Raw genomic sequence first — 24,910 nt, forward strand, 5'->3', positions numbered from 1 at the left:
TTTTTTACTACTCCTGAATACTTTTGCAAAATAATATCAAAATAATAAATTTAAAATGTATCATCCCAAAAAAAATGAAAATTGAAGAAATATTATTATTGTTAAAAGTGAATAACTAACCCTAAAGTGTTATACTGTATTACACACAACGAAAATGTTTTAAATTATATTTTCAGGAAGACAATATATCTTTTCCAAAAAATGACACTAAACTTAAAGATGTATTGTCCCATAGAATCATGAAAAATGAAGATGATTAAAGTCAAATTTGAATAGGCCATTTTGTAGTTTTAACAAAGTTAATCACTTACATAGAAAAAACCCAACAAAACTTATGTTTTCACTTATAAAATGAAAAACATTCCATTAGCTGGCAGCCAATTTTACTATTTTTTTAGTATTGGAGTATAACAAAACATATACATATATTTCCATGTGTTCTCTATTGCTAAAAAAAGACATTCAGTTCAGCTTTCCTTCTATAACCACTTAATAAATACTAGTTACAGTCCAACTCCTCCTTAATCTCTTCCATTTTCTATTTAAAAAAAAAATGAAACAAGTATTAAAAAATTGCTATAGTAAGGCATATTGCTCAAATCATTTTTTTCTGGCCAATGTATGTCACCAACTGACATACCCATTTGAAAAAAGTCTATACAAACCTGTATCAGCCTCATAATTGCCAGTCCACGTTTTTGAGGAGCAATTGCTCTTAATTCCATGGCAATAATAATACTGGCCGCTTAAACTACTAGCTTGGTCATTGGTGGAGTTTGTAACGCTGGTAATAGCCTGAAGGATCCCATTTATCAATATTCATCTAATTGACCTAAAAAAAACAACAGTATTTATGTATTAATATTACTACTACTAGGCCTATCCTAGCCTTACAACACTAAATCAACTAAATATTAGGCCTATAAATATTAATTAATAATAATAAGTAGGCCTAAGCTAGGTACTGTACTCATATTTAGTAGTAGGCTTAACCTAGGCTAGGCCTGGCCTAGCACATAGTAGACTAGTAGGGATTAGTAAGTATTATGTAGGCCTATAAGTACTACTTGGCATGGCCTAGCCTACTAGGGTATATGTAGCCTAGGCTAGGTAGGCCTAGCTAGGCCCTAGTATTGCCTAAACCTAGGTAGGCCTAGCTAGGCCTAGCCTAGGCTAGAAATAGGCTTGCCAACTCACTTTACAAATTGATCTCTGACGCGTTTTAGGCCTAGTTTTTCTGGCATTCTTCTACACAGATGTTTGTCTGAAATTATTGTCTTCATGCATTAATCCTTATGTTTCTGTCTGTGTTTGACTTACTTCCCTTATCGTAAAGACAAGAAGGGTAAGTATTTCCATAAAGACCTCGCTCGTCAGCCACCATTTTTTTGCCGTCGGTGTCGTCGATGAGAGATATTCCTGACTTCTGATTGGTTGACGAACGCAAACCGCGCTCGCGACGCCTCAAAAAGTTGACCAAGGTTCAACTTTTGAAAATTCGCGTGCGAAGCCTTCGCTGCTGTCGTTTTCAACGCGTTGAAGTTGAAATTCGACTATCGTACACTGTTCGCTTGTATGTTCACACTGGAAGCGTCCGTCGCCTGCCGCGTGCGTCACTTTTTAACGCGAAATTCGCGGCTTTGCGTTTGGTGTGCACAGGCCTTTAGAGATTCAGGCGCCATTGTTTTCCATTGGCGAGCGGGATAATCGCAGAAGATCACAATCACTAATCACATCAATCTTCTTTCATCGTATAGGTAATTGTTATCTGTATTTTGAACTACTGATAGTTTTATCCTGTTTTGGTCGTAGTTCGAAGTGAAGGATATTTGTAATTATGGCCTAGCTAGGATCTCCTAGTATTTAACTGTAACATAGATTAGGCTAGGCCTGATGGACCAGTGCGTTCGCCATACTACTTTCTTACACAACCGCCGCGCGCGCCTTTTGGCGCAAGTCCTCTCTCCCCGAGTTTATGGTCCGGTCGCATTTGAACAGTCAGACATTAGAACTAGGCCTAGGCCGGGTATATATATAGGCACTAGCTAGGCTATACTATTACTAGTGTTCAGAAAATCTAGGCTTGGCCACCAGCTATAGAATAGGCACTACCTAGCCTAGGCCTATGATGGCATGCTAACTGGGCCTAGCTAGCCTAGCTAGGCCTAGGCTAGCCTAGTACTAGGCTAGGTAGGCCTAGTTACTAGCTAGGCTAGCCTAGGTCTAGCCTAGTAGTAGTCTAGGCCTAGGCTCTAGCTAGCCCTGCCTATTACCCTAGGTCTACTAGCCTAGCCTATTTTCTGAATACTTGCCTAGCTAGGCCTGTGCCTACTACTAGTCCTAGGCCCTCTTTATTTTTAGTACTTCATTTTAGGCCTAGCCTAGGCCTACCTACCTATTATTAATATGCCTGCCTACTCCTTGCCTACCGGGCTACCTATTTAAAAATAAATGGGTCATATGACCAATTCAAATATGAGCCCCTAACTAGGCCAGTCTACTTCTAAGGTCCATACATTTTTTTTATTAGTTTATCAGGTCCCCGCGAAATTACGATTTTTTTAAATTGTTTTGAAATTGTTTTTAATTTAATTTTTTTTATTAATATATTTTATTTTGAGGGAGCTGAGGATGATTAGACTACTACACATCCTGGAGAAGAAGGTTGCCGTTGTCAAAGGCAAAGGTACCAGATCCAAGACCGTCATGACAATGTTGGAAGTAGGTGATTAGTAATACTAATAATTAACACATTGATTTATGTATAGTTTGATTTTTGCCCCGAGTCTTAATTGTGTAGCGCGCTATATAAAAACTGACATTATTATTATTAAAATATAATATCCACCTGACCATGCATCAGTTAGATATGCCTAAAAGTGACTCTCAATCAAATAAAATAACTGAAAATGAAATCAATTTACATTTCCTTATATTTCAGGTAGAGGAAATTGAAGTATCAGATGACGTTCTGAAAAGCTTCAATTCAAGACAAAAGTCCTCTTGCCCTACGCATTGTGTGTATGGACGGCAGTACAAAGATATTTATTGTTGGTGAAGGGCAGTTTATAAACTTTCAAGGGCAAACTGTTCCAAACATTCTCTACCAAAGTTAAAAACGCAAAGCTATGATCGCATTTACAAGATCTGAAACAGTGACAAAAATGATTTTTTTTTCATTTTTATGTTTATTACAGATACTATTTAAGAGTACTTTAACACCATTCTGTATATAAACATGTTTTAGCATTAATAAAGTGTTATCCACTCATAAACGTGTATATGTGTTATTTCTTTTAACGCCTGAACGTGTTAATAATTTGGAACTTTAACACCTAAACGTGTTAATACTTATGGAAACATTAACACTTAAACGTGTTAATAATTTTTACATTAACACTTAAACGTGTTCATTAAGTGTTATCCGAAACGTGTTAATTTTAGCGTTTAAACATTAACACTACTTTTTACAGTGTATAAGGAGAACATTATCATTCCGAGAACCATCGTCTACACTTCCTAGAGGGGGAGCGAGCGAAGCGAGCTCACCCTCTAGTATATATAATGTTAAACAATTTGTGAAAACCACCTCTATTCGGGGAAAATCATAAATTCGATTTAATCGTCAATAAATATTAAATTATCTAACTCAACTTAATTAGTAGGCCTTATGGTTTTCAATTGTTTCTTAGAGCCAATTCATAATTAAGTTGGTTCCTACCCTACCCACCATAGTTGTTCTGCGTTTAGGGCATGTGATGCACCGCATAGGCCTATCCTCTACTGGCTTTACAACGCTACTCATGCCAGTGAGGGAAGGGTGATGATGTGGGTAGTTTAAATGCAAAAATAAAGATTTGTACATAATATACGGCGACTATCCGTTTAAAAAAAATTATATCCAAACCTCTGCAGTACAGATTGGAAAAAAAATGGATCGAATTACTTGCCTTTACGACGCCTGAGGGAATAGACACTTGTGGAACAGAGATTGGAATGTTCCATTCATCGCAAATCAATACATTTATATAAACGTATATTAAATCTATCAAAATAGTATTTTTAAAAGAAAATCGGCCTGTCTTCAACATTATGATGCTGTACTCGAGCTGTTCAACCGGTTTTCAGCCATTAAAAACAATTATCGTAGGAGGAGATAGGAAAATGCGAAGCATCCTCGTATTATTGTCTTCGGGTATTTTTCAAGACGGACATCCATTAGACAGTGTATACCACGATCGAAAAACACCCCTATTTGGGGCAAATCGTTGAACCTAAATTCGTTTTAATTGTCAATAACTAATTATCTAACTCAATTTAATTAGTAAACAGGGTTACATCAGGTGGTTAAAATCAGTACCGAGATTCTAACCAACTTTATATACCATCGAGTAAACATTCTAGAAATAACGCGCGATTTACTGATTTTTGCCCTTACGTAAATTTATATATAGATACCGGCCTGGTTGACAGCAAAAGCGAAGTTATTATTTATTGAACAAGATTTTACAGATTTCCGTCTACATCTCAATAATACTGTATTATCAACAAAGGCTTTCATATAGACTCTCTTCTCCCAGACGTTTTTTGGGTCCAGCAGCTACCTATAAATTATAGTCGAGTTTCCAAATTCACAAAACCGTCAGCCTTAGATACTAAAGCTACCGCTATGAAACAGCTTATTAATGAATGTGTCCTCCTGGGACATAGCTGGCTAGAGCCGCGGCGTGAAAATTACAGTACACACATTATACACATCTTCTTGTGGGTCTAAGCTTTCTATGGGCTATGTCTAATTACTACTTAGTTGAATGTCTTGCCTAGCTGTCGATTAGCGTTTCCCTTGAACAAATCATTCATTTTTGGTATCAATGTATAGTGTATAGCTCTACAAGTTGATAAAAAATATGTGATAATTAAAAAATTTATGACATTAAAAAAGATCAAAAGGTCATATTTTTTTTGAAAATGGAAAAATTCTGGTATCTACAAACATGTCAATATACTGTATCTTTTAAATATGCTTTTTGTTAAAAAATTGGCTAAAATGATTCATATATGATAGGTATATACATTCTGATTAATATAACCATGTTTAGGTACATGTATATACATGTAGCTATAAATATGTACACAACTTAGCAAAACAATCAGTTTCATTATTTTCTGTACATTTTTGGGGTAGGGGTTAATAACAATAGCGATAAGTATAATTTTTCTTGAACAAATCTTTACAAATAGATATTAGTTTCTAGGGTAATGTCTGTTTTACATTTTGATGTTATATTTAGTATAATTAGACAATTAATTATAGTAACATTGCATTCCACTGAGTTAGATAGAGAAAGTGATAGAGAAGTGATTCTTATTTGTGACGGAAAAGCACATCAGATAATATCAGACTGTAGTACCATATCAACAACAGAGCTGATCAACCTTCAATCCAAGAAGAGACAGACTCAAGAGTGATATTATATTGCTTTTATGGAAGAGAGGGGGCTTTAAGTATGCTAGAATTAGGAGTCCTTCCTGTGAAATTGTCTTTATTTTGCTGAATCATGCCATTCAGTTATCTGGAATACAAATAAAGTTTGAGACTGGAACAGGCAAAAAAAGGTAGATGTATCAATATTTCAAAGATAGCATACGTGTACACACAGCAGTACTGTTCAGCATTATTGGCTCTACACGCATTTACAGGGTGTGATAGTGCCTTCAGAAGGCATTTGCCAAGCTTGGAGACAATTGAGATGTTGACAAAGAACTTGTTGATGAACTCAAAAAGAGAAATGTGGATTGGGTGGAGGTTTGTTAAATCCATCAAAATATTGATGACAAATAATCTAGGTGGACTGCAACAGGAAATGGATCAGAGCCACCAGAGAACAAATTTTATCACAAAACATTATTATATTGATATTCTTGAAAAAACCTGATGATCCAAAATTCCAGGGAGATGAAGAGAGTGATTCAGATAAAGATTAATTTAGGTATTTTAATTATACATTTACATGTTTGTAGATACAGTACCTAATTTTTTTTTTAATGTGACCTTTTGATCTAATGTGACGTCATTCATTATCCAATTACACTAAATATAAAACAGACATTACCCTACATACTAATATCTATTTGTAAAGATTTTTGATCAAGAAAAATTATACTTTTTATCGCTATTGTTATTAACCCCTACCCCAAAAATGTACAGAAAATAATGAAACTGATTGTTTTGTTAAGTTGTTTACTTATTTATAGCTATATACATGTACCTAAACATAATTATATGTATCAGAATTTATATATTTTAGCCAATTTTTATACAAAAATGTTGGCATATTTAAAATATACAGTATATTGACATGTTAATTGTAGATACCAGAATTTTTCCATTAAAAAAAATTGTGACCTTCTGACCCTTTATAATGTCATTAATTATTTAATTACCTCATATTTTATATCAACTTGTAGAGACAATACTCTATACATTGATACCAAAATAAATGATTTGATCAAGGAAAACTGTACTTATGGCTATTCGTATTAACCCCTACCCCAAAAATGTACAGAAAATAATAAAACTGATTGTTTTGTTAAGTTGTGTACATAAGCCTATTTATAGCTATATACATGTAGGCCTATATGAATCAGTATTTTGATACCTATCATATATGAATCATTTTAGCCAATTTTTAGACAAAAATGTTGGCATATTTAAAAGATATATTGACATGTTTGTAGATACCAGAATTTTTCAATTTTCAAAAAAATTGTGACCTTTTGATCCTTTGTAATGTCATTAATTATTTAATTACCACATATTTTATATCAACTTGTATAGCAGACAATACTCTATACATTGATACCAAGATTGAATGATTTGTTCAAGGAAAACTGTACTTATGGCTATTTGTATTACCCCAAACCCCACAAATGTACGGAAAATAATGAAATTAAATCGTTTTTAAAAATCCGTTAAAAACACATCTCGGGAATGAGGATATTTGATGTTAACATCTATTTTTTAGTTCACCGGATATATAGGTACATAAAAATATAAAAAATGTAGGGATGTGGGGGGGGGGGTGCAGGGTGACCCCTCCCAGCCCATGGACTAATAGCAAAAATTATCCACTGCATATATACACCATCTTTTTTACCTTAATTCTAGCGAGAGTCATCATAAAAAAAGTCTTTCTGGTTTATGGCAGAATTTTGCCAAATTTTGTATTTGACCATATTAAAGGAAATTCATATTTTACGTATTGATTTCTGTTACAGATATTTGATTTATGTACAATTATTATTACTAGATATTATATTTAAAATTCATACATGTACCTGTTGTAATAATGTTGCGTTGTTGAGGTACTAATGAAGACTCTTACTCGCTTAACTGTCGTAACACATATTGTTTATTCAGTATAATACTTCAGTACAATAATGATTCGGTACAATATACTATTAGGATAAGGATACAGAGGATCAGTGATGCTGTCGGTGAGGTGTGAAGTGTGTAGGTCTGCTTCTGGAGAAGTGGCTGTAAGGTGTAGATGTTCTTCTGAAGAAGTGGCTGTGAGGTGTAGATGTTCTTCTGAAGAAGTGGCTGTGAGGTGTGTGCTCCGTGAGGTGGCTGTAAGGTGTGTGCTCCGTGAAGTGGCTGTAAGGTGTGTCTGGGCTCTTCTGAAACTTGGAAGTATATTGGCTTCGGTTCATTTGCATATGTCACTACGTAATCTGTGAGGGTAACGATTGGTCCTAAGTTGATCCAGGGGTGTTTAAGTGGGAGTGATTGATCTTATCTGGGGAGGTTACAATGATGAATTGGCCCTGTCGAATCTTTGCTTAAAACTGTCAATATCTAATTGTTTTACGATGGGAACAGTCACAAAGTTATTCTTTAGGGAATCGATTGTAAACTAAATGGTCATTAAAACATCTGGACAAACTCTCCTCTGGACTTTCTGGGTCAAGTTTGTGAACTTATTTGAATTCCGATACAAAGGTCAATTTCTAAATTATAAAAGTATATCGTTATATTACATCCCTCTGTTTCCCTTTTTTTTCTAATCTATTTAAAATATAAAAATGGTTATAATAGTGGCATGCAAAATTAAAGTTATATTAAAGAAAAAAAACATTATTATACATATAAGCAAAAATTGAGTTAGCCAAAACCATTGACTCTGAAGTGTAACCTTATCACTTTCACTCTCTCTCTTCTCTCTCTTTAAAAAAATGAATTTGGTATAAAATTCGCGTAAATCAAACATAAATCGGTTAAAAACAAAAATACAAAACTTCAAAATAGTATGTTACATTAAACATACATCAAATCGTGCGACAACTCATCGCGTTCTAATGGCCTTCAAACATAAATCAATCAAATCAAAACATAACACTCAAGAAACGGTGGCTGATTAGCCTAAAATCAAAATATCAAACTTAATCACTTAAAACTTTAAAAGAAACAAATGTGTGTGTGTCCCGTTGACACAAACTTATCCACAATATATCGTTATCATCACAACTTTATCGATTTAAGCATTTATATTCACAGGTAATTACGATTTCAATCAGTCGACAAATTCGACTTTTGTACTCAATGTCAAAAAAAATTACAATTAAAAGTACTAAGAAAATCTCCTGTTATTGTATATCAATTAATTAATGCTTGAGATTAACGACTCAAAGGTTAAACAAAATATTTGTTACAAAATGCTTGTCGTTCTTTTCAATATCTCAATATATCGATCATCAAAATTCAAAATTAATCTTTATCAAAAAAAACTCGTTACACTTAAACATAAATTCAATTCTCTTTTAACTGAAATCACATCGTTACTAAAAAAAATATCATCAAAATACGTAGACTATGCTAGCACTAATTTAGCAAAAGTCGTAATTTAAAAATAATCTTGCAAAAAAAAAATTAAATCAGTAACTTGTTGCATTATACAAACGTTTTATGAATCGTTTTGGCGATCCACTTATCGGTATCTGTTTATCATTAATGATCTCTTTAATCAATTTCTCTGTATCGTTATATCTGTCAATATTCCACCAAAATTTGCGATCATTAGATTCGTGTTTTGTTTTATCAGTGTTGCGTTTGGCTGAAGTCGGTTTAGAATACGAAACTAAAACTTGGAAATGTCCTGCTTTAAATCTACCTCGGTTTAATGCCATACTTGAATCATTAGGTGCTGTCATAATTAGATTAGTTTGTTCCTTAATTTGTTCCTCTTTCATTTGGAATGGGGCTGCTAATCCCATGTTATTCTCTACACAGTCAATGTAAGGTTGCAAGTTAAGGGGTTCTACTTCAACATTGGTTTTGTCATTTACTACATTAATGGTGGTTTGGATTTTCTCGTTATTATCATCAGTGGGTTCATTCAACAATTATTTTAACAATTTAAAAAAACAATTTTAGTATATATATATGTAAACTCTCACTTTTTCAATCAAGGTTACAAATCAAAAATCAAAATGGTTTTGACTTACCCCAAATGCTTCGGATCCAATTAAAAATGAATTAAAGGAATGCAAAAAGTGTTCAAAAATGTTTAAATGTTCAAACAACGAATTAAAGAAATGTTAAAGTGCTCATCAATGTTCAAATTTTTAAACAACGAATTCAAAAAAATGCGAAAGGTGTTCATCAATGTTCAAAATGGTCAAAAAAAGTAAATGTTAAAAAAAACGATCGAAAAAAAAAACGGCGTGAAGTTGAAAGTGTCCAAACGAAACAGTTCTTGTCCGCTTGCTTCTGTTTTAATTCTTCTTGGGTCTTCCTCGATTATCTTCTTTGTCTTTATCCAATGGTTATAATTTGATAAAATTTCTGCTTGTCCCGATCTCATTCAAATATAATTTCAGTTTGTCTTTTGTGTAAAAGTAAATTTCTGGTTTTCTCCTTTCAAATAAATATGGTTATTTTTGTCTTCGTCTTCGTGTCTTGTTAAGTGTTTATTTCTTGTTTTCTTGTTATTCTGTTTTCTTACTCTGTTCCTTATGAAATTTGGGTCTTCCACCATGTAATATAGTGTTGCGTTGTTGAGGTACTAATGAAGACTCTTACTCGCTTAACTGTCGTTAACACATATTGTTTATTCAGTATAATACTTCAGTACAATAATGATTCGGTACAATATACTATTAGGATAAGGATACAGAGGATCAGTGATGCTGTCGGTGAGGTGTGTAGGTCTGCTTCTGGAGAAGTGGCTAGGCCTACTTGTAATGATTTGATCGGCGCAAAACTAGTGGTATGCTTTTGACGTATGAATATTTTTATATTTAAATTGTTTTTTTTATTTTACAGGTCTCGGTGAAATGTGTGCTAATAAAAATGACCATTGATTTGATTGTAAACTTCGTTTAATTAGGCATATATTTGTTAACATTTATTTAAATGTAGTATTATAGTTTTATAAACGTATGTTTGATGTGTCTTTTTATTTATTTACGTAAGAACATTAATTAATACAAAAATATTTTTACTGTTGTATAGTATTACAATTCAATTAAGCCCAGGTAAAGTACCAACAACGTATCATTTTTATACTTATCAATTTTTATTCTTATCACTATCTTCCCTGATTACATTTGATCATGGAGGTATACCTCCATGATTCGATCAAGTAATTATTGTTTCTATTGTATTGGTATATTTAAAATTGGTTGAATTAACGACGCCCTGTTTTAATCAAAAAGCCCACAGGGCTATGGGGTCGAATTACTCGTAGATTTCGTGTTACGTGTTTTTGCTGACCGGGATTAACCTTTTATTATAAAAAAAATGACGTATGATCGTTTTCCATATATTATTTATTAATAATTCAGTGAAATGATCATGTACACGTACTGTAAATTCTGCAGGGCTATGGGCGTAGATTTCGTGTTACATGTTTTTGCTGACCGGGATTAACCTTTTATTATAAAAAACACGCATTTATAGGGCGTCAAAGAGATTACTCATTAATGACGTATATGATCGTTTTCCATATATTTTATTTATTATTAATTCAGTGAAATGATCATATACACGTACTGTAAGGCCTGCAGGGCTATGGGGCGTAGATTTCGTGTTACGTGTTTTTGCTGACCGGGATTAACCTTTTATTACAAAAAAACACGCATTTATAGGGCGTCAAAGAGACGACTCAGTAAATGGCGTATGATCGTTTTCCATATACTGTATTTATTAATAATTCAGTGAAATGATCATATACACGTACTGTAAAGCCTGCAGGGCTATGGGGCGTAGATTTCGTGTTACGTGTTTTTGCTGACCGGGATTAACCTTTTATTACAAAAAAACACGCATTTATAGGGCGTCAAAGAGACGACTCAGTAAATGGCGTATGATCGTTTTCCATATACTGTATTTATTAATAATTCAGTGAAATGATCATATACACGTACTGTAAAGCCTGCAGGGCTATGGGGCGTAGATTTCGTGTTACGTGTTTTTGCTGACCGGGATTAACCTTTTATTACAAAAAAACACGCATTTATAGGGCGTCAAAGAGACGACTCAGTAATGACGTATGATCGTTTTCCATATATTTTATTTATTAATAATTCAGTGAAATGATCATATACACGTACTTTAAGGCTAGGTCTAGGCTGGTAATGTTATAGGACCTAGGCCTAATCTCATAATCAAATAGGCCTAACCTAGCTAGGCCTACATATAGAGCCTCAGATTTCTCCAGCCTTCGTGGCAGCATTCCATTGTGTTGTGAAATAAATAACTGCCTAGCCTAGTAGGCCTAGCTAGCCTAGCTAGGCTAACAACGTTTGATATGTGCCAACAAATATTGTTCAAGGTTTGGTTCCTTTATACATAGTATATTCTGTTAACGTTGTTTTGCATGGAATTTCGTTTTGCTTTGGGCCTTTGAAAACCACTCGTTATGATCAACTTGTTTATTATTTTTCCTAAATGGCTTTATCCAGTTAGTAGATGGTTCTTCATTAAATTTGTCTATAAAATTTGTTTTATTTAAAATATCTTTAGTTAATATAGTAATTGTTACAAAATCTTGGCATTCCCTATAACACAGTACCTAATAATAACATGCCTTATAAAAAGTACATGCATTGCTAGTTTTTGATGTTCTGTATTGTTCCTTGTAGTTTGTACTGTAGGTTACATAACAGAACAATTGTATTGTCTTCCCATTCAATAGACACCCTTCTCTACATAAAACATAATACACCACACCCCTATCATAATAATGGTATAGTCCATATAAGTCGAGGTGGCCGAAAACGGCACCTGATCCTGTTATTTCTATAACGTGCGCTAGACGACTGGCACGTCGAAAATTTTGAGCACTTTCTTGTTCAAGTGGTATTTGGGGTTTGCTCTCTGACTAGTGTGTGACATGATGATGAGTACGAGTTGACGTATGAATGACGTCATAACACTTCAAAATGATGGCGGAAAATGATCTTACGATGGTTTTCTGAGAATGTAATAAAGTAAATTTCAGTAAAAATATATTTGCAAACTGTAAATTATTTTTATTGGTTATTTTATTAAATACAGCTTTTAATAATACAGGTTATGGACTGGGTCGTATCACTACTAGGACGCCAACCTTTTTTCAGAAAATTAAGGATCTTCTAGGCTAGGCCTAGGTCTATTCTAAGCTACACACTTAGCCTGACCTAAGCCTGTGTACTTCCACTTGCCCAGCGTGGTTGCACCACGGAACGGGTCACTTCCCAAGGTTATTAAGTAATAATTTCACTGTCCACCTAATCTAAATATTCACATATCTGTTAACAAGTAGCAGTCCACTATATGGCGACCCATGTGGACGTCAACTTTCACTCAATCTATTGTCCTTTATCACACAGAGTGGCCTTGCTGCACTCCTTCAAGACAGACATTTCATATGATTGTTCTATAGGATTCAACAGGCAACACAAGCCATCTTCGGCATGGTAGCTGTTCTACCGTGGAACAAATCCATAACTTCGGTATCAGTGTTATGCGCGATTTGAACGATTTGCGCAATTTGAAAATGCGCAAAAAAAATCCTTGCGCAATTTGAATTGAAACATGTGTTTCAAATTGCGCAAGCAACGTATTAAATTGCGCAAGTAATCTGCAAATTGCGCAAGGTTTTTCGACAGATTGTGAAATCATGCACACCCATATTTTTATAGTAATTTCTAAGAATGATTCAAAATTAAAGATAAATATCGCATTTCCTTATTTTAGTAGTGCAAATATTGTTATAAGTTAGCATACCGTCGAAGAACCGACGAAGGAAAACGAAGCGGTGGTGTTCCACCAGGCGGGCGCGGCGCGGGCGGCCGGCTATACTACTCTAGCCTAGCTAGGGTCTGGACTACTGATACTGACTAGGTTACATGGCCTAGCTTAAACTAATATTAACAACTTAATTTTTACATTTATTTTGATTTATTTCAAGTTACAATGATAATATTATTTAATTGTAATAATAAATGTTATGTATTTATTATACACATGTTCGCATTTATTATGTTTTATTTTGAGTTATTTAGTTTCCAATAAATTATTATAATATCGATTGTCTGGTAGAATTTTGTTGCGCAATTTGAAAATTTACAGTTCGTTTTCAAATTGCGCAAAGGTGTCATATTGCGCAAGAACTATCTTGCGCAATTTACAAATTGTGCAGCGCAATTTAAAATTGCACAAAGATTTTCTTGCGCAATTTGAAATTGCGCAAGTTGATTGCGCAATTTTTGAAAAAAAAATCCTTGCGCAATTTTAAATTGCGCAAGAATTCTTTGCGCAATTTCAAATTGCGCAAGGATTTTTTTGCGCAATTTCAAATTGCGCAAATCGTTCAAATCGCGCATAACATCAGCAATAACTTAGCTTTGTGTTACTTGTCAGTAGACAAAAATGCAAGTCACAGCTGAGGCTCAGCAAGAACAATAGCAAACCTAACAATACTGTATGTTCTTTCATTTTGGAATGTGTTAACAACGATTTTCGGGTTGTAGATGAATGTCAGCACCATGATTACTCCATTTAAGTATTACTTTAGGTTGGACACTGTGCATATAGGTAAATTACTGTGACCTGGCTAGACTTAGAGGGTTTTAAATTTATTTTATTTCTAGGATGAATTAACAACTAGCAATGTTAAACAAGGTTTTACTAATCAACCCAGCTTCTCTGATGAGGTAAGTAAAAGATATAGTATTTTGTAACATGCATACTATTGGGCTTTTAATAATTATAACAACAATTTGGAGATACCGTCAATAAGATTAAGATATTTATAATTTCATTCACAGTATAGTTTTTTTACAGACTCTGAATTCATTAGAGAATCAGAGAAGAATCATTAGGCTAACTTTATTTGAAGATGTATTGTCCCACAAACATGAACAAATAAAGATTTATAAAATAAAATTTGAATATGTTATTCACTTTTGCAAAATACAAAAGTAGTTTTTTTTTGCTTATTATAAAACCAGATACTAAAAATACTAATTATTAAATAACCAATATCTTTCAGATTATGGTTTTCAGGTTGCCTATTATTTTCTTTAATGACAAAAAAATTCTTACCGGTATATGAAATTTAGAGACACTTGTGTCAATTAAATACTAAGAGTGTTAATATCATTAAAATTCATTATCTACCATTCATGGATTGTAATTCTATGACATGATTACTTTGACAATTTAAATAACATTCTATTTTTTTTCAGACGGGGACTGCCAGAAATAGTCATATTAATCATGCTAAGGTAACAAAGTTCATGTAATATTGTAAATTGATAGAAATTAAATAGTTCAAATAAATTTAAATCATCAAAGTCATCTTCCATGATATCCTACTGTACTAAGGTAACAAAATTCATGATTTATAGTTATGTATACACACAGTTAGTAATTAATAGTTCAAATAAATTGTAATCATAGTCTCCTTCCAGCATACCCTACTGGACATTGGATCTACTTTTCATTGACTCGATAATATACATTAGCTCATATAAAACATCACAGTAATACTGTAGTAATACTATATTAAAACAAAAGCAGATATGTTTCTATTTTTTGGTTCTTATAATTATTTTTTTCAATTAATCTTTAAATATATCAACCTACAATTTGTAAATTAGTAATTTTCTAATATAAAAATAACAAATAAATTCTTAAATTTTGATTGAACTATTAACTGTATGTTTTAATATAATATTTAGTATATTTTTATTTTTTGTTTGCAGTTTGGTACATATTTCAGTGGCATAGTTGCAGAGAAACAAAAGTTAAACACTCTGCAAGATGGAGGACGAAGAAAAGTATTGGTGTCGAGGGAAAATGTTTGGAATGTAAGTTACTAAATAAAAACATTAACAAAACGTGTCACAGTGATCATTTAAACAATTTAGTTCATTCAGGCATCCTTCATTAAAAAATGTACATTTACAAATACATCGGAAGACAACAAGGTTGAAGCGGCCTCCCCAAGTATGCCCGAGCAAAGTATACTGTATGGAACTCATAATTCTCTGGTATTGCTAGTAGAATTCATTTGAAATGGAGACCACTTTCAGTATTAGTAGTACACTAAATATTATTAAGCTGCAGCACTGTTTTTGTGGATTTTCCACTGTATGGAATTTTTTTTCATAATTGATTAATTCTAATCAATGAATTTTTTAAACTTTTAGGTTACACAAAGAAACACTAGTAGTATGCATACATGGTTTCAAGATTTGGCTGGAATACGGCCACTTGCCATACTTGCTAAGAAAGTAAGTTGATTGTTGTTTTCTTAAACCAAAAATAACAGCTTTTTGCATTTTCAGTTATTGAAAAAATGTTATTTGATCCATGTCAGTTGCCTTTAACTTTATAGCAGGTCCAAGATTACCAAGACTTCACTGATACTGCCTGGAGCTCATTGAGATCAAATTCTATTTTTAAATGGTACAAATATGAGAAATCAATCAATATCTGCTTGTGGATGCAATAATATTTCAATGTTATTTGTTCCATGTCAGTTGCCTTTAACTTTATAGCAGGTCCAAGATTACCAAGACTTCACTGATACTGCCTGGAGCTCATTGAGATCAAATTCTATTTTTAAATGGTACAAATATGAGAAATCAATCAATATCTGCTTGTGGATGCAATAATATTTCAGTTTGATAGTGTTGTTACCATTTCTGTTCTGTTTTTTGGTTAATTTTTTGCAGGTTCCGTTATTTCACCGCAAGGAAGAAATATTCCGGATGCTTGCAGAACACCAAGTTCCCATGATACGTGCTACATGGCTTCTTAAGATGACCCATGCATCTACACAAGCTATTACAGATTCTAAAGTTAGGCCGAAACGTGCACAGAGTGATCCATCTATTGGTAAATATTAGCAGAATTATTATGTTTTTTTGTTTTATATAGTTACAACTAAAATTGATTGACGATAAAATGGCTCAGGTTAAGATAATCCGACTCCACCCCTATCTTTTGGCATTAAGAAATACCCTGGTATTGGGGTATTGCCAGGAGTTGGACCCAGAACCCTTGGATTGATAATGACACATAACCGCCAAATGTCATGAAATCTCAAAAGTTCATGTGACCAGCATAAACTGCTTAAAACAGAGATAATCAACCTGTAGCCACTACAGTAGATCTTTTATGAAGGGGACACCTCAACCCCAGGGACCCAAAAAAGTGTCTCTCTAATAAGGATATCCCCTGACAGGGGGTTTACCCAGAATAGGAGTTGGCCATAGTGTTGATGTATTACACCTCATTCACTTTTTTTTTGGAAAGTGTCTTTTAATATATGATTCCTAAATATGAGTTTCCTAAAAGTTCTACTATACAAAAGAGACAGCAACTTCTATTTCTTTTTCAGAGTGGTGCCAAGTGATTACAAGGTTTCTCAAGGAAATTTTAAGCAAAATTGCTGATCCACATCAGACACCAAGTGGACCTAATCCTGTTTCAACGCTTCAGACGCCAACAATTACTGATAGTGACACAGCACACAAGATGTGGGACTACATGACAACTCTAGCAAGATACTTGTATGAGGTAAGTATGTGACATAACTGTGGCTTACTAAACCCGAGTGTGGCGTTGGGAGAGCTGGGTTGTTGGCCGAGTAAGTTGGGGGTCTTCTCATCAAAGCTAGTGATTAATTTCAAAGTTAGCAATAAATTTCCCGATTAGCTAGTAAATAACTGAGCCTAATTGTATACTAACGAGTAAGTTTTTCCCTCTTACAGGAATGTATGCTAGATTGTCATGAGTATTTATCATGGCTTGTTGAAACGGTGGAAAAAGTTAATCCTAAAGACGACAATATTCTACGTCTTGTACTGCCAATAGTAATGCAGGTTAGTGATTACAAAAAAAAAATGACACATCCAATCCAAAATAATAAATAATTTCACAAATTAACTTTCATTATTTTTTTCAATTTTTATTTCATGTAATAATATTTTAAACTTGCTGTATATTTGTTTTTAATATGTAGTATGTGGAAGAATTTTGTAAAGGTCAAATTCTGTCACGAAGGTTGGCTTACTTCTGTTGTCGTAAACTTGCTTCCTTTTGTTCTGATGCTTGTAACCCACCGCAATCACCAACTTTGTTAAGCCCTGCAAACAGGTAATCACTTGTTATTATCATATATGTATAAATTTACTATTGATAATATTAAGCTACTAGAATTTATAGTGTTTGGTGGTTAAGATGTTTGGTTACCGATCATAGCCCATCCTTATGATACCACCGCACAGGATTTTTCTCATAGCCAAAACAGTACTGCTTACTAAGCCTCATATGAGAATATTGTGTGTCTATTTGAATTTGTCTTATTTTAATTTAAACATTTAAAGGTTTTGAAAATGCCAGTAGCTGCTGGCTGCAATGTAATTTTAATTTTCTTGGACAATAAACACATTTTAACTATTATAACTGCGTAGATAAGTTAAGGGTTGGTGGGAGAAAATAAAACAGTACTTTCAGGTAGCCATGGGTTTTTGTGGGTGCTATGCTGAAATTAGGCTTGGTGGAAGAACTTAAAATAGCAATTAGGCTAGGTAGAAGACATTGAAGGTGAATATTCCATGTTAAATTTATTATATTTCAACCCCTGTCGTTGTGGACAGGCGCCGTTTGGTGGCAGCACTCGACACGAAGGGACCTTTAGGGGAGAAGAAATTTGTGGTATGTGTCGTCCACACCTGTGCATAATTCAGCCCAGTAGGCTGCAAGTCACAGGTTATTCCCACATTTACATAACACTACAGTTACTGCATTTTGTATACTTTTTAACCTTTTAACAATTATTTTTGTGCGAATGGATAAATCATATACACTTATTAATTTCAATGACTGCATACACCTCTACATTGAAACAAACTAGAGCCATACATTGTTGCAGTGAAAAATTTAGTTAATTCAAAAGGAAAATAAACCATTTGTTTACGCCTTACTGAGTTTTCCTCTTTCACTTTTGTTAAGACATTATGCTTCTTTTTAACAAAATTCTCCATCCATAACTATGACAAAACTTGCTAACTTTTGTTACTCTATTATTTCCTTCTGTTGTGGATTTAGAATTGGGTGATACATTAAAATTCAACAGTTGTTTCAAGAGCTAAAACATCCACTTCATACATACATATTATTTTGTTTAATTATTTCCTCATACCATTTGCTCAGAGTATTTCTTCCTTGTTTACACACTTATTTAATTTGGTATCCGCACAATCTTATGTTTTTTTATAAATTCCTCCCTGGATGTTTTTAATGTATAACAAAAGTAAATGAGTTCTGAGTAGTTGGTTAGTTGGTTTAAATAAGAAAAATATAAAGTTCTCAATGTCAAGGAATTATTTGTTTGAATTAATATTTTAGATTTATAATCTGTAAGCCAGCTGTATAGTAACTGAAATCAATATTATAAATATATTAATTATTAAAATATCAATAATTAATTGATTGAGAGTCATCCACTCTATAGTGATTTTCAATGGTTGAGATCTGGAAGGCGTTTGAGGGCTACACGCTGTAGAACAAAACCCTCCCTAATTCTTTTGTTCCGTACTCAATTAGACATTTTAATAATCGTCGTTAAGTCGTTGAATTTTGTTGCTATGTAATTTTATTGTATTATTACCTTTTAACTTTGAGCAATTGTATGTCACATGAATTTCCGTATGGACAAATAAAATGAACTATGAACTATGATTAGTATAGTAATTTAAATTTATTTCTTTAATCTATGGTTTGCCTGATTTTACATGCCAATAAAGGTGTATTGGTATTGGTGTAGAGGGGGTGTGACTTAAAACTGTTGTATCTGATTGGATACTTTATGTAGCCATATTCAATGGACCTCAATGGCAGTTTGTGTTTTTGCTGTGATTGTGTCAACAATCTAATTGTATAACATAATGGAAAACAATAACCATTATGACATGAGTTTTTAAAACTAAATATTTGTTTTCTTTCTTTCAGGTTTCAAGCTAATGCACTACCTCCAAGTTCATTATCAATGATTTTCTCCGAGTTCACAAACTGTGCACAGCATCGACCAATAGTTCTCTTCCTTAGTAGTATTGTACAAACTGTCACATTACAATGTCCTAGTGCCCTAGTTTGGATCAATGTAGGAGAGGCAAAAAACAGTAATATTCCAGGATCACCTCTGGACTTGCTTCCATGTGCTCCTTCCAGCTTACCTCTACCAAACCCACATAGTTTGCACGCACAACAGGTCAGCAAATTGTACAATACATAATCTCATCTCTGTCCCCGTTAACCCCATACAAGAACCAACAAAAACAAACTATCTGTTTGAAAAACATTTATTCTGGGCAGGTGCGGCCACACACGCCAACTACCATAACCCTATGCACATAAATAACAAACCAACAAAACTAATTACAATCTTCATTTCGGATGCCAAGGAAAAGTAAGCAAAATTAAAATTGAATAGTCTTGTATCTTTTTACTTTCTATTGAACCTATTTTATAATGTAGTGTAATATAATGATATCCTTTTATAATTAAGAAATTGACCTTTGTATCAGAATTCAAATAAGTTCACAAACTTGACCCAGAAAGTCCAGAGGAGAGTTTGTTCAGATGTTTTAATGACCATTTAGTTTATAATAGAATCCCTAAAGAAAATACTTAGCTTAATTTTGTGACTGTTCCCATCGTAAAACAATTAGATATTGACAGTTTTTAGCAGAGATTCGACAGGGCCAATTCATCATTGTAACCTCCCCAGATAAGATCAATCATTCCCACTTAAACACCCCTGGATCAACTTAGGACCAATCGTTACCCTCACAGATGACGTAGTGACATGCAAATGAACCGAAGCCAATATACCCCCAAGTTTCAGAAGAGCTCAGACACACCTTACAGCCACTTCACGGAGCACACACCTCACAGCCACTTCTCCAGAAGCAGACCTACACACTTCACACCTCACCGACGGCATCACTGATCCTCCGTTCCTTATCTATACTTATAGTTGTATATTGTACTGAAGTATTATACTGAATAAACAATATGTGTTACGACAGTTAAGCGAGTAAGAGTCTTCATTAGTACCTCAACATTAACACTATATTACAGTAGGCCTAAATAATAATATATGCATGAAATTAAATTTAAACATCTTAAGTGCCTTTTGTTAAATCAATTATTACATCAGTGAAGATCTGTTACATGTGAACGCATAATTCAATGCGCCGAAAGAAAACGTATGCTAACAATAACCTAACATCTTTCTAAATCACTCTTAACCTTGGGATAGGCGAAAAACAAAGAATAAAAAACCCCGGAAATGATTGAATCGGGGAAAAATCTCTGAAAATTCCTATCCGTCCCCGTGGTGGCGACCGAGTGCACAGTACGTTGAAAGACATTGAAAAACTCCAAGGTCGAGAGCGACTGGAAATAATACATAACATAATATTACCATGCGATACCGTGCATGAAACGGGTATTTCGCTACCAATGTAGCCACCTATACCGTATGATGTGGTATGACAGAAAAATAATACAATACTAGGCAACTTATATTAACAAAAACTTAACAGTGTGACGTGTTGACCGCGAATGACTAAAACATACTCCCTTTCCCACTACACCTGCACAAGCCCATTTGCATAACAACACACGGCATACCAAACCGTGTCGTACAACTACGATGAGATATAAATTCTCTTCTAAACACGTAACGAAGAGAATTACTAAATCTCATCTCAGTCCCCGTTAACCCCATACAAGAACCAACAAAAACAAACTAGGCCTATCTGTTTGAAAAACATTTATTCTGGGCAGGTGCGGCCACACACGCCAACTACCATAACCGTTGCGAGCGAAAAAGTTCGGATTATGGGTAAAATTAAAAGAAACTTTATTTTTTGCAAATATACAATGGTGATCGTAACAATGAAATAAAATAAGCTCATTAATTTAATGAAAAATGCATAATTCGACATAACTCATAATCATATATAAAGATGGTTTATATACCAGTTTTTCTTCGATTCTAGATTCAATCCAGAAAATATTTCTACATTACTTGGTATTATTATTAGGTTGGTTTTGTTATTTTCTCAATTAACAGAGTAGCTATACTAAAAGTTGATATGTCACTGCACCTTGATTATGACAAAAAGCACAGCAAATAATAAACGATTTGAAGACATATCATTATTAAAGCAGGTACAATAAAGCTGACTAACTCTCAACCAATTTCAATATCTGGGCAACTACACTCAAGATAAGTTAAGCTAAACCCGTAAACGGAAAAAACCTATACAGGTGAAAGTCTAACTTGATTAATTTCTCGTTATTAGACACACCCATTTAGTAAACTCATATCAAAACCAAATTTCCCATAGAAAACTTCCTCCTTAAAATAGTCTACAATACATGTTCAATTGATCTTTTTAGGGAGTGTGGGTGTAATTGTCTAAGAGCAGAGAAGAGGGATGAAAACGTTGGTTTGTCTAAGATACGGTACGGTAGTTGTCCGGATAGATAATGTTTTATTGGATATATAGCCTACACTACAATATGTAATTTTTATTCACTTACAGAATCTATTATACAGACAAGAACAATAAAACAATGTCAATTTACTAACCTTCACATTTTGCCGAATAAAGAAAACCTACAACTAGCAAAATACAATTAATTAAATACATTGTCGTATGTAGCTAACTGTAGCTTATAATAAGAAGGTTTGATTCTTATAATAATTGTGCATATAACTTCCGTGTACGCTACATGTTTGTTTTTCCATGATTATTTGTTAATAGTATTTATAAGTCACCAACGTCAATATCAATTCACCGGGTACTGTACTATAATAGCGGTGATTTAAAATAGTTGTTTACCTAAGGCAGTATAATAGAGTAAGGTTCAATGAAAAACACGTGACTGTATATCAATATTTGGTATGACAGGTGGAGCTTTTTTCACTTTTCAATGATTATACATAAAGAGTAAATTCTTTCAAAATCAGAAGCATGACTTGTTTTGCTATAGATTCGGTTTTTAGATATCGTAAGACCGTTCAATGTAATTCATAAGAGATCATGTCAACATTATTCTACTGTTACTACAAATCTACAATGTACAGTGTGATTACTGATGATTATTTAATTTTGTTTTCTCTTGGGATCATTTTGCCATTATTTATTCTTTATATTCAATCAGTTTTATAGAGAAAAACAAGAATTGAAATTGAAAAATTTACTGTAAATCAGTAAAACTCAACATCTGTGAACGTTTTTGAAGGAAAATTGGACAACACAAGTTTCAAGTATTATCCGCTTCGGTTTTTTAAGTAGGTAGGTAGGCCTATAATCAGAATTCAGGTATCCACTCTTTACCCCATTTAATTACTTCTAATCCACATTCTAATTATTTAATTAATCAAAGTTTCACTTTACAAGAATTTCTGTTTTGTGCTGCTCTAAAAATGAAAAACTTGTTGCTTATTTGAAGCACACAGTGGTCATGAAGTGCTAAAGCCATAATTTAAACAAAGTGAAACTGAACTTTTCTACAAAAACAATTCCCAGACTAAAAAACTTACAATGGTCTACATTAAAGAGTACTGATAGTAGGGCGGCCAGTGTGAGCTTTTTCATCATGGGGGGCATTTTCTGTTAATAGCAGGCAACCATGTGGAATATATCCCTTATGGGATGACAAAAAAGATAGGGGTGGATGCCGCTCTCAAATTTCAGGTCAAAGGTCATGTTCAAGGTTATAAGGTCAAATATGGTAAAATAGAGGTTTAAGCTGTTTTCAACAACATATAAGCTAATTAAAAAAAATGTAACCATTATTGGATCATTATTGATATATTGCTGCAGATGGTGAAGTTCATCAATTTTTCAACTTACAAGTTTAAAGGTCATTTTCAAGGTCAAATAGAGCACAGACCTGTTAATTATCGGTATTAATAATTGAAATGAATATAATTTTCATAATAGCCTTGGGCTGATGGTTATAGTGTGGTGGTGTCAAAAAGACCAGAATTGTACTGGGAAGATTTTAAACTTTTAGAGTCACTCCTGGAAGGTGTTCAAGGAATGGAGAGGATGAGTCCTAGAGTATCAAAATAACCGAAAATGGAGGCCTACTGGAATGTCTTATATTTCATTTAAAAACCGTCACAGAGGGTTTGTGGGTTGGGAGTAATGGGTGGCATGGGCACATGCCAATATTCGAAATTTTTCTGAGATGGAAGGAGGTGACGCTCTGATGTGGGTATTTCTTCAAGCACTGATATATAATGCCTACTGGCCATCTGGGTAACGGCAAACGATTGAATCACAACCACATATGCATGCTTTCTGTAACAACTTCATCTGGCTCTTTAGTGTACATACATATGTAACAAAGTTCCAAACTGACAACTGGGTTAGAGGCTTCCAAACGACCCGATTCATTTAGGCCACATACTGATCTCTGCCTGATAGTTGGCTCGTATGTTTAGGTTCTATGATGTCTGTATTCACCATAGGTGAGTTTTTTTAATTGTAAGTGTTTCCCGAAGTAGAAATACAGGTACTTAAATATGTATTGAGTGAAGTGAAATACTTAATATTTAAGGGAAATATATATCACTAGTGTTAATGGTATATGGTCACTGAGTCTAGATGGAGGTAGCACCAAAGAGTAGTCTGTTATTATACAGTTATCTGCTCAAGAGTACCATATATTTGGCAATATTAAACTTTAGTGTACACTGTACGTGGAAAGTCTTAATCTTAATCAATTCAATTTACAAGGAGTGGATGCGTTACAAATTATTTCCAGTATGACCTCTTCCCATAACCAGCAAATAATGACGTGCTGCGCAACCTGTAATGGCATGGAAGCTGGTTAGATTATTCTTAATAGGTTTTCAACCACTTTATTGTTCACTATACATCGTCCATACTTTTGAAGGCTACTGTTACAAAGTACATATCATTAGTTAACATCAACTTTCATGTATAATTGCAAGCTCTTTGTTATTGACATAAAGAATGCCTAAAAACTGTGTGATATTTGTTCTCCTCCAAACCGATGAGTGTGGCCCAAAACACATACGGAAGTACAGATTAGTACATTGGGACTATCCTTTCAATCGTGTCACTGCTTTTATCCACCCCTTTCCAATGTAATGATCAAATACAACAAAATAACGAAATATCTAGGTAACTTGCATAAATACTTGCATAGCCACCAAATGTTTACAGCCATGTTTACTGCATCCTATAGTGCATGACCATCATTTTTTTTACTGTAAGTTTTCTTCTGGAACATCTGTGGGTATGTCAACGCCATCCATCAAGATATGTAAAGTCATATTTGGTTAAAGATATTAAAATT

General features: G+C 33.7%; 1 protein-coding gene and 1 long non-coding RNA gene across 2 annotated transcripts; one reads left to right on the forward strand and one right to left on the reverse strand.

The window, feature by feature from the left end:
- Positions 1-405: 405 nt before the first annotated feature.
- LOC140049604 (uncharacterized) lies at positions 406-1,619 on the reverse strand. Its single transcript, XR_011845318.1, has 3 exons — positions 1,198-1,619; positions 666-832; positions 406-538 (listed from the first exon to the last, which is right to left on the reverse strand). It is a non-coding gene; the product is annotated as an uncharacterized lncRNA (long non-coding RNA).
- An 11,338-nt stretch (positions 1,620-12,957) lies between these two features.
- On the forward strand, positions 12,958-17,430 carry LOC140049696 (mediator of RNA polymerase II transcription subunit 12-like protein). The gene is made up of 8 exons (XM_072094646.1): positions 12,958-12,996; positions 14,137-14,199; positions 14,734-14,772; positions 15,253-15,357; positions 15,700-15,783; positions 16,228-16,390; positions 16,896-17,074; positions 17,269-17,430. Exons 1-8 carry the CDS (start codon positions 12,958-12,960, stop codon positions 17,428-17,430), a joined length of 834 nt encoding a protein of 277 aa, XP_071950747.1.
- The last annotated feature ends 7,480 nt before the right edge of the window (positions 17,431-24,910 follow it).

This window comes from Antedon mediterranea, chromosome 5 (genome assembly GCF_964355755.1).
Source record: "Antedon mediterranea chromosome 5, ecAntMedi1.1, whole genome shotgun sequence".
Lineage (NCBI taxonomy): Eukaryota > Metazoa > Echinodermata > Crinoidea > Comatulida > Antedonidae > Antedon > Antedon mediterranea.

What these genes read in the sequence shown, in the direction of transcription:
- LOC140049696 (XM_072094646.1), top strand. Translation starts at nt 12,958, where the DNA reads ATGGTAGCTGTTCTACCGTGGAACAAATCCATAACTTCG. An exon ending in GTCATATTAATCATGCTAAG is followed by an intron (nt 14,773 to 15,252) that starts GTAACAAAGTTC and finishes TTTTGTTTGCAG; the next exon opens with TTTGGTACATATTTCAGTGG. An exon ending in CGAGGGAAAATGTTTGGAAT is followed by an intron (nt 15,358 to 15,699) that starts GTAAGTTACTAA and finishes TTAAACTTTTAG; the next exon opens with GTTACACAAAGAAACACTAG.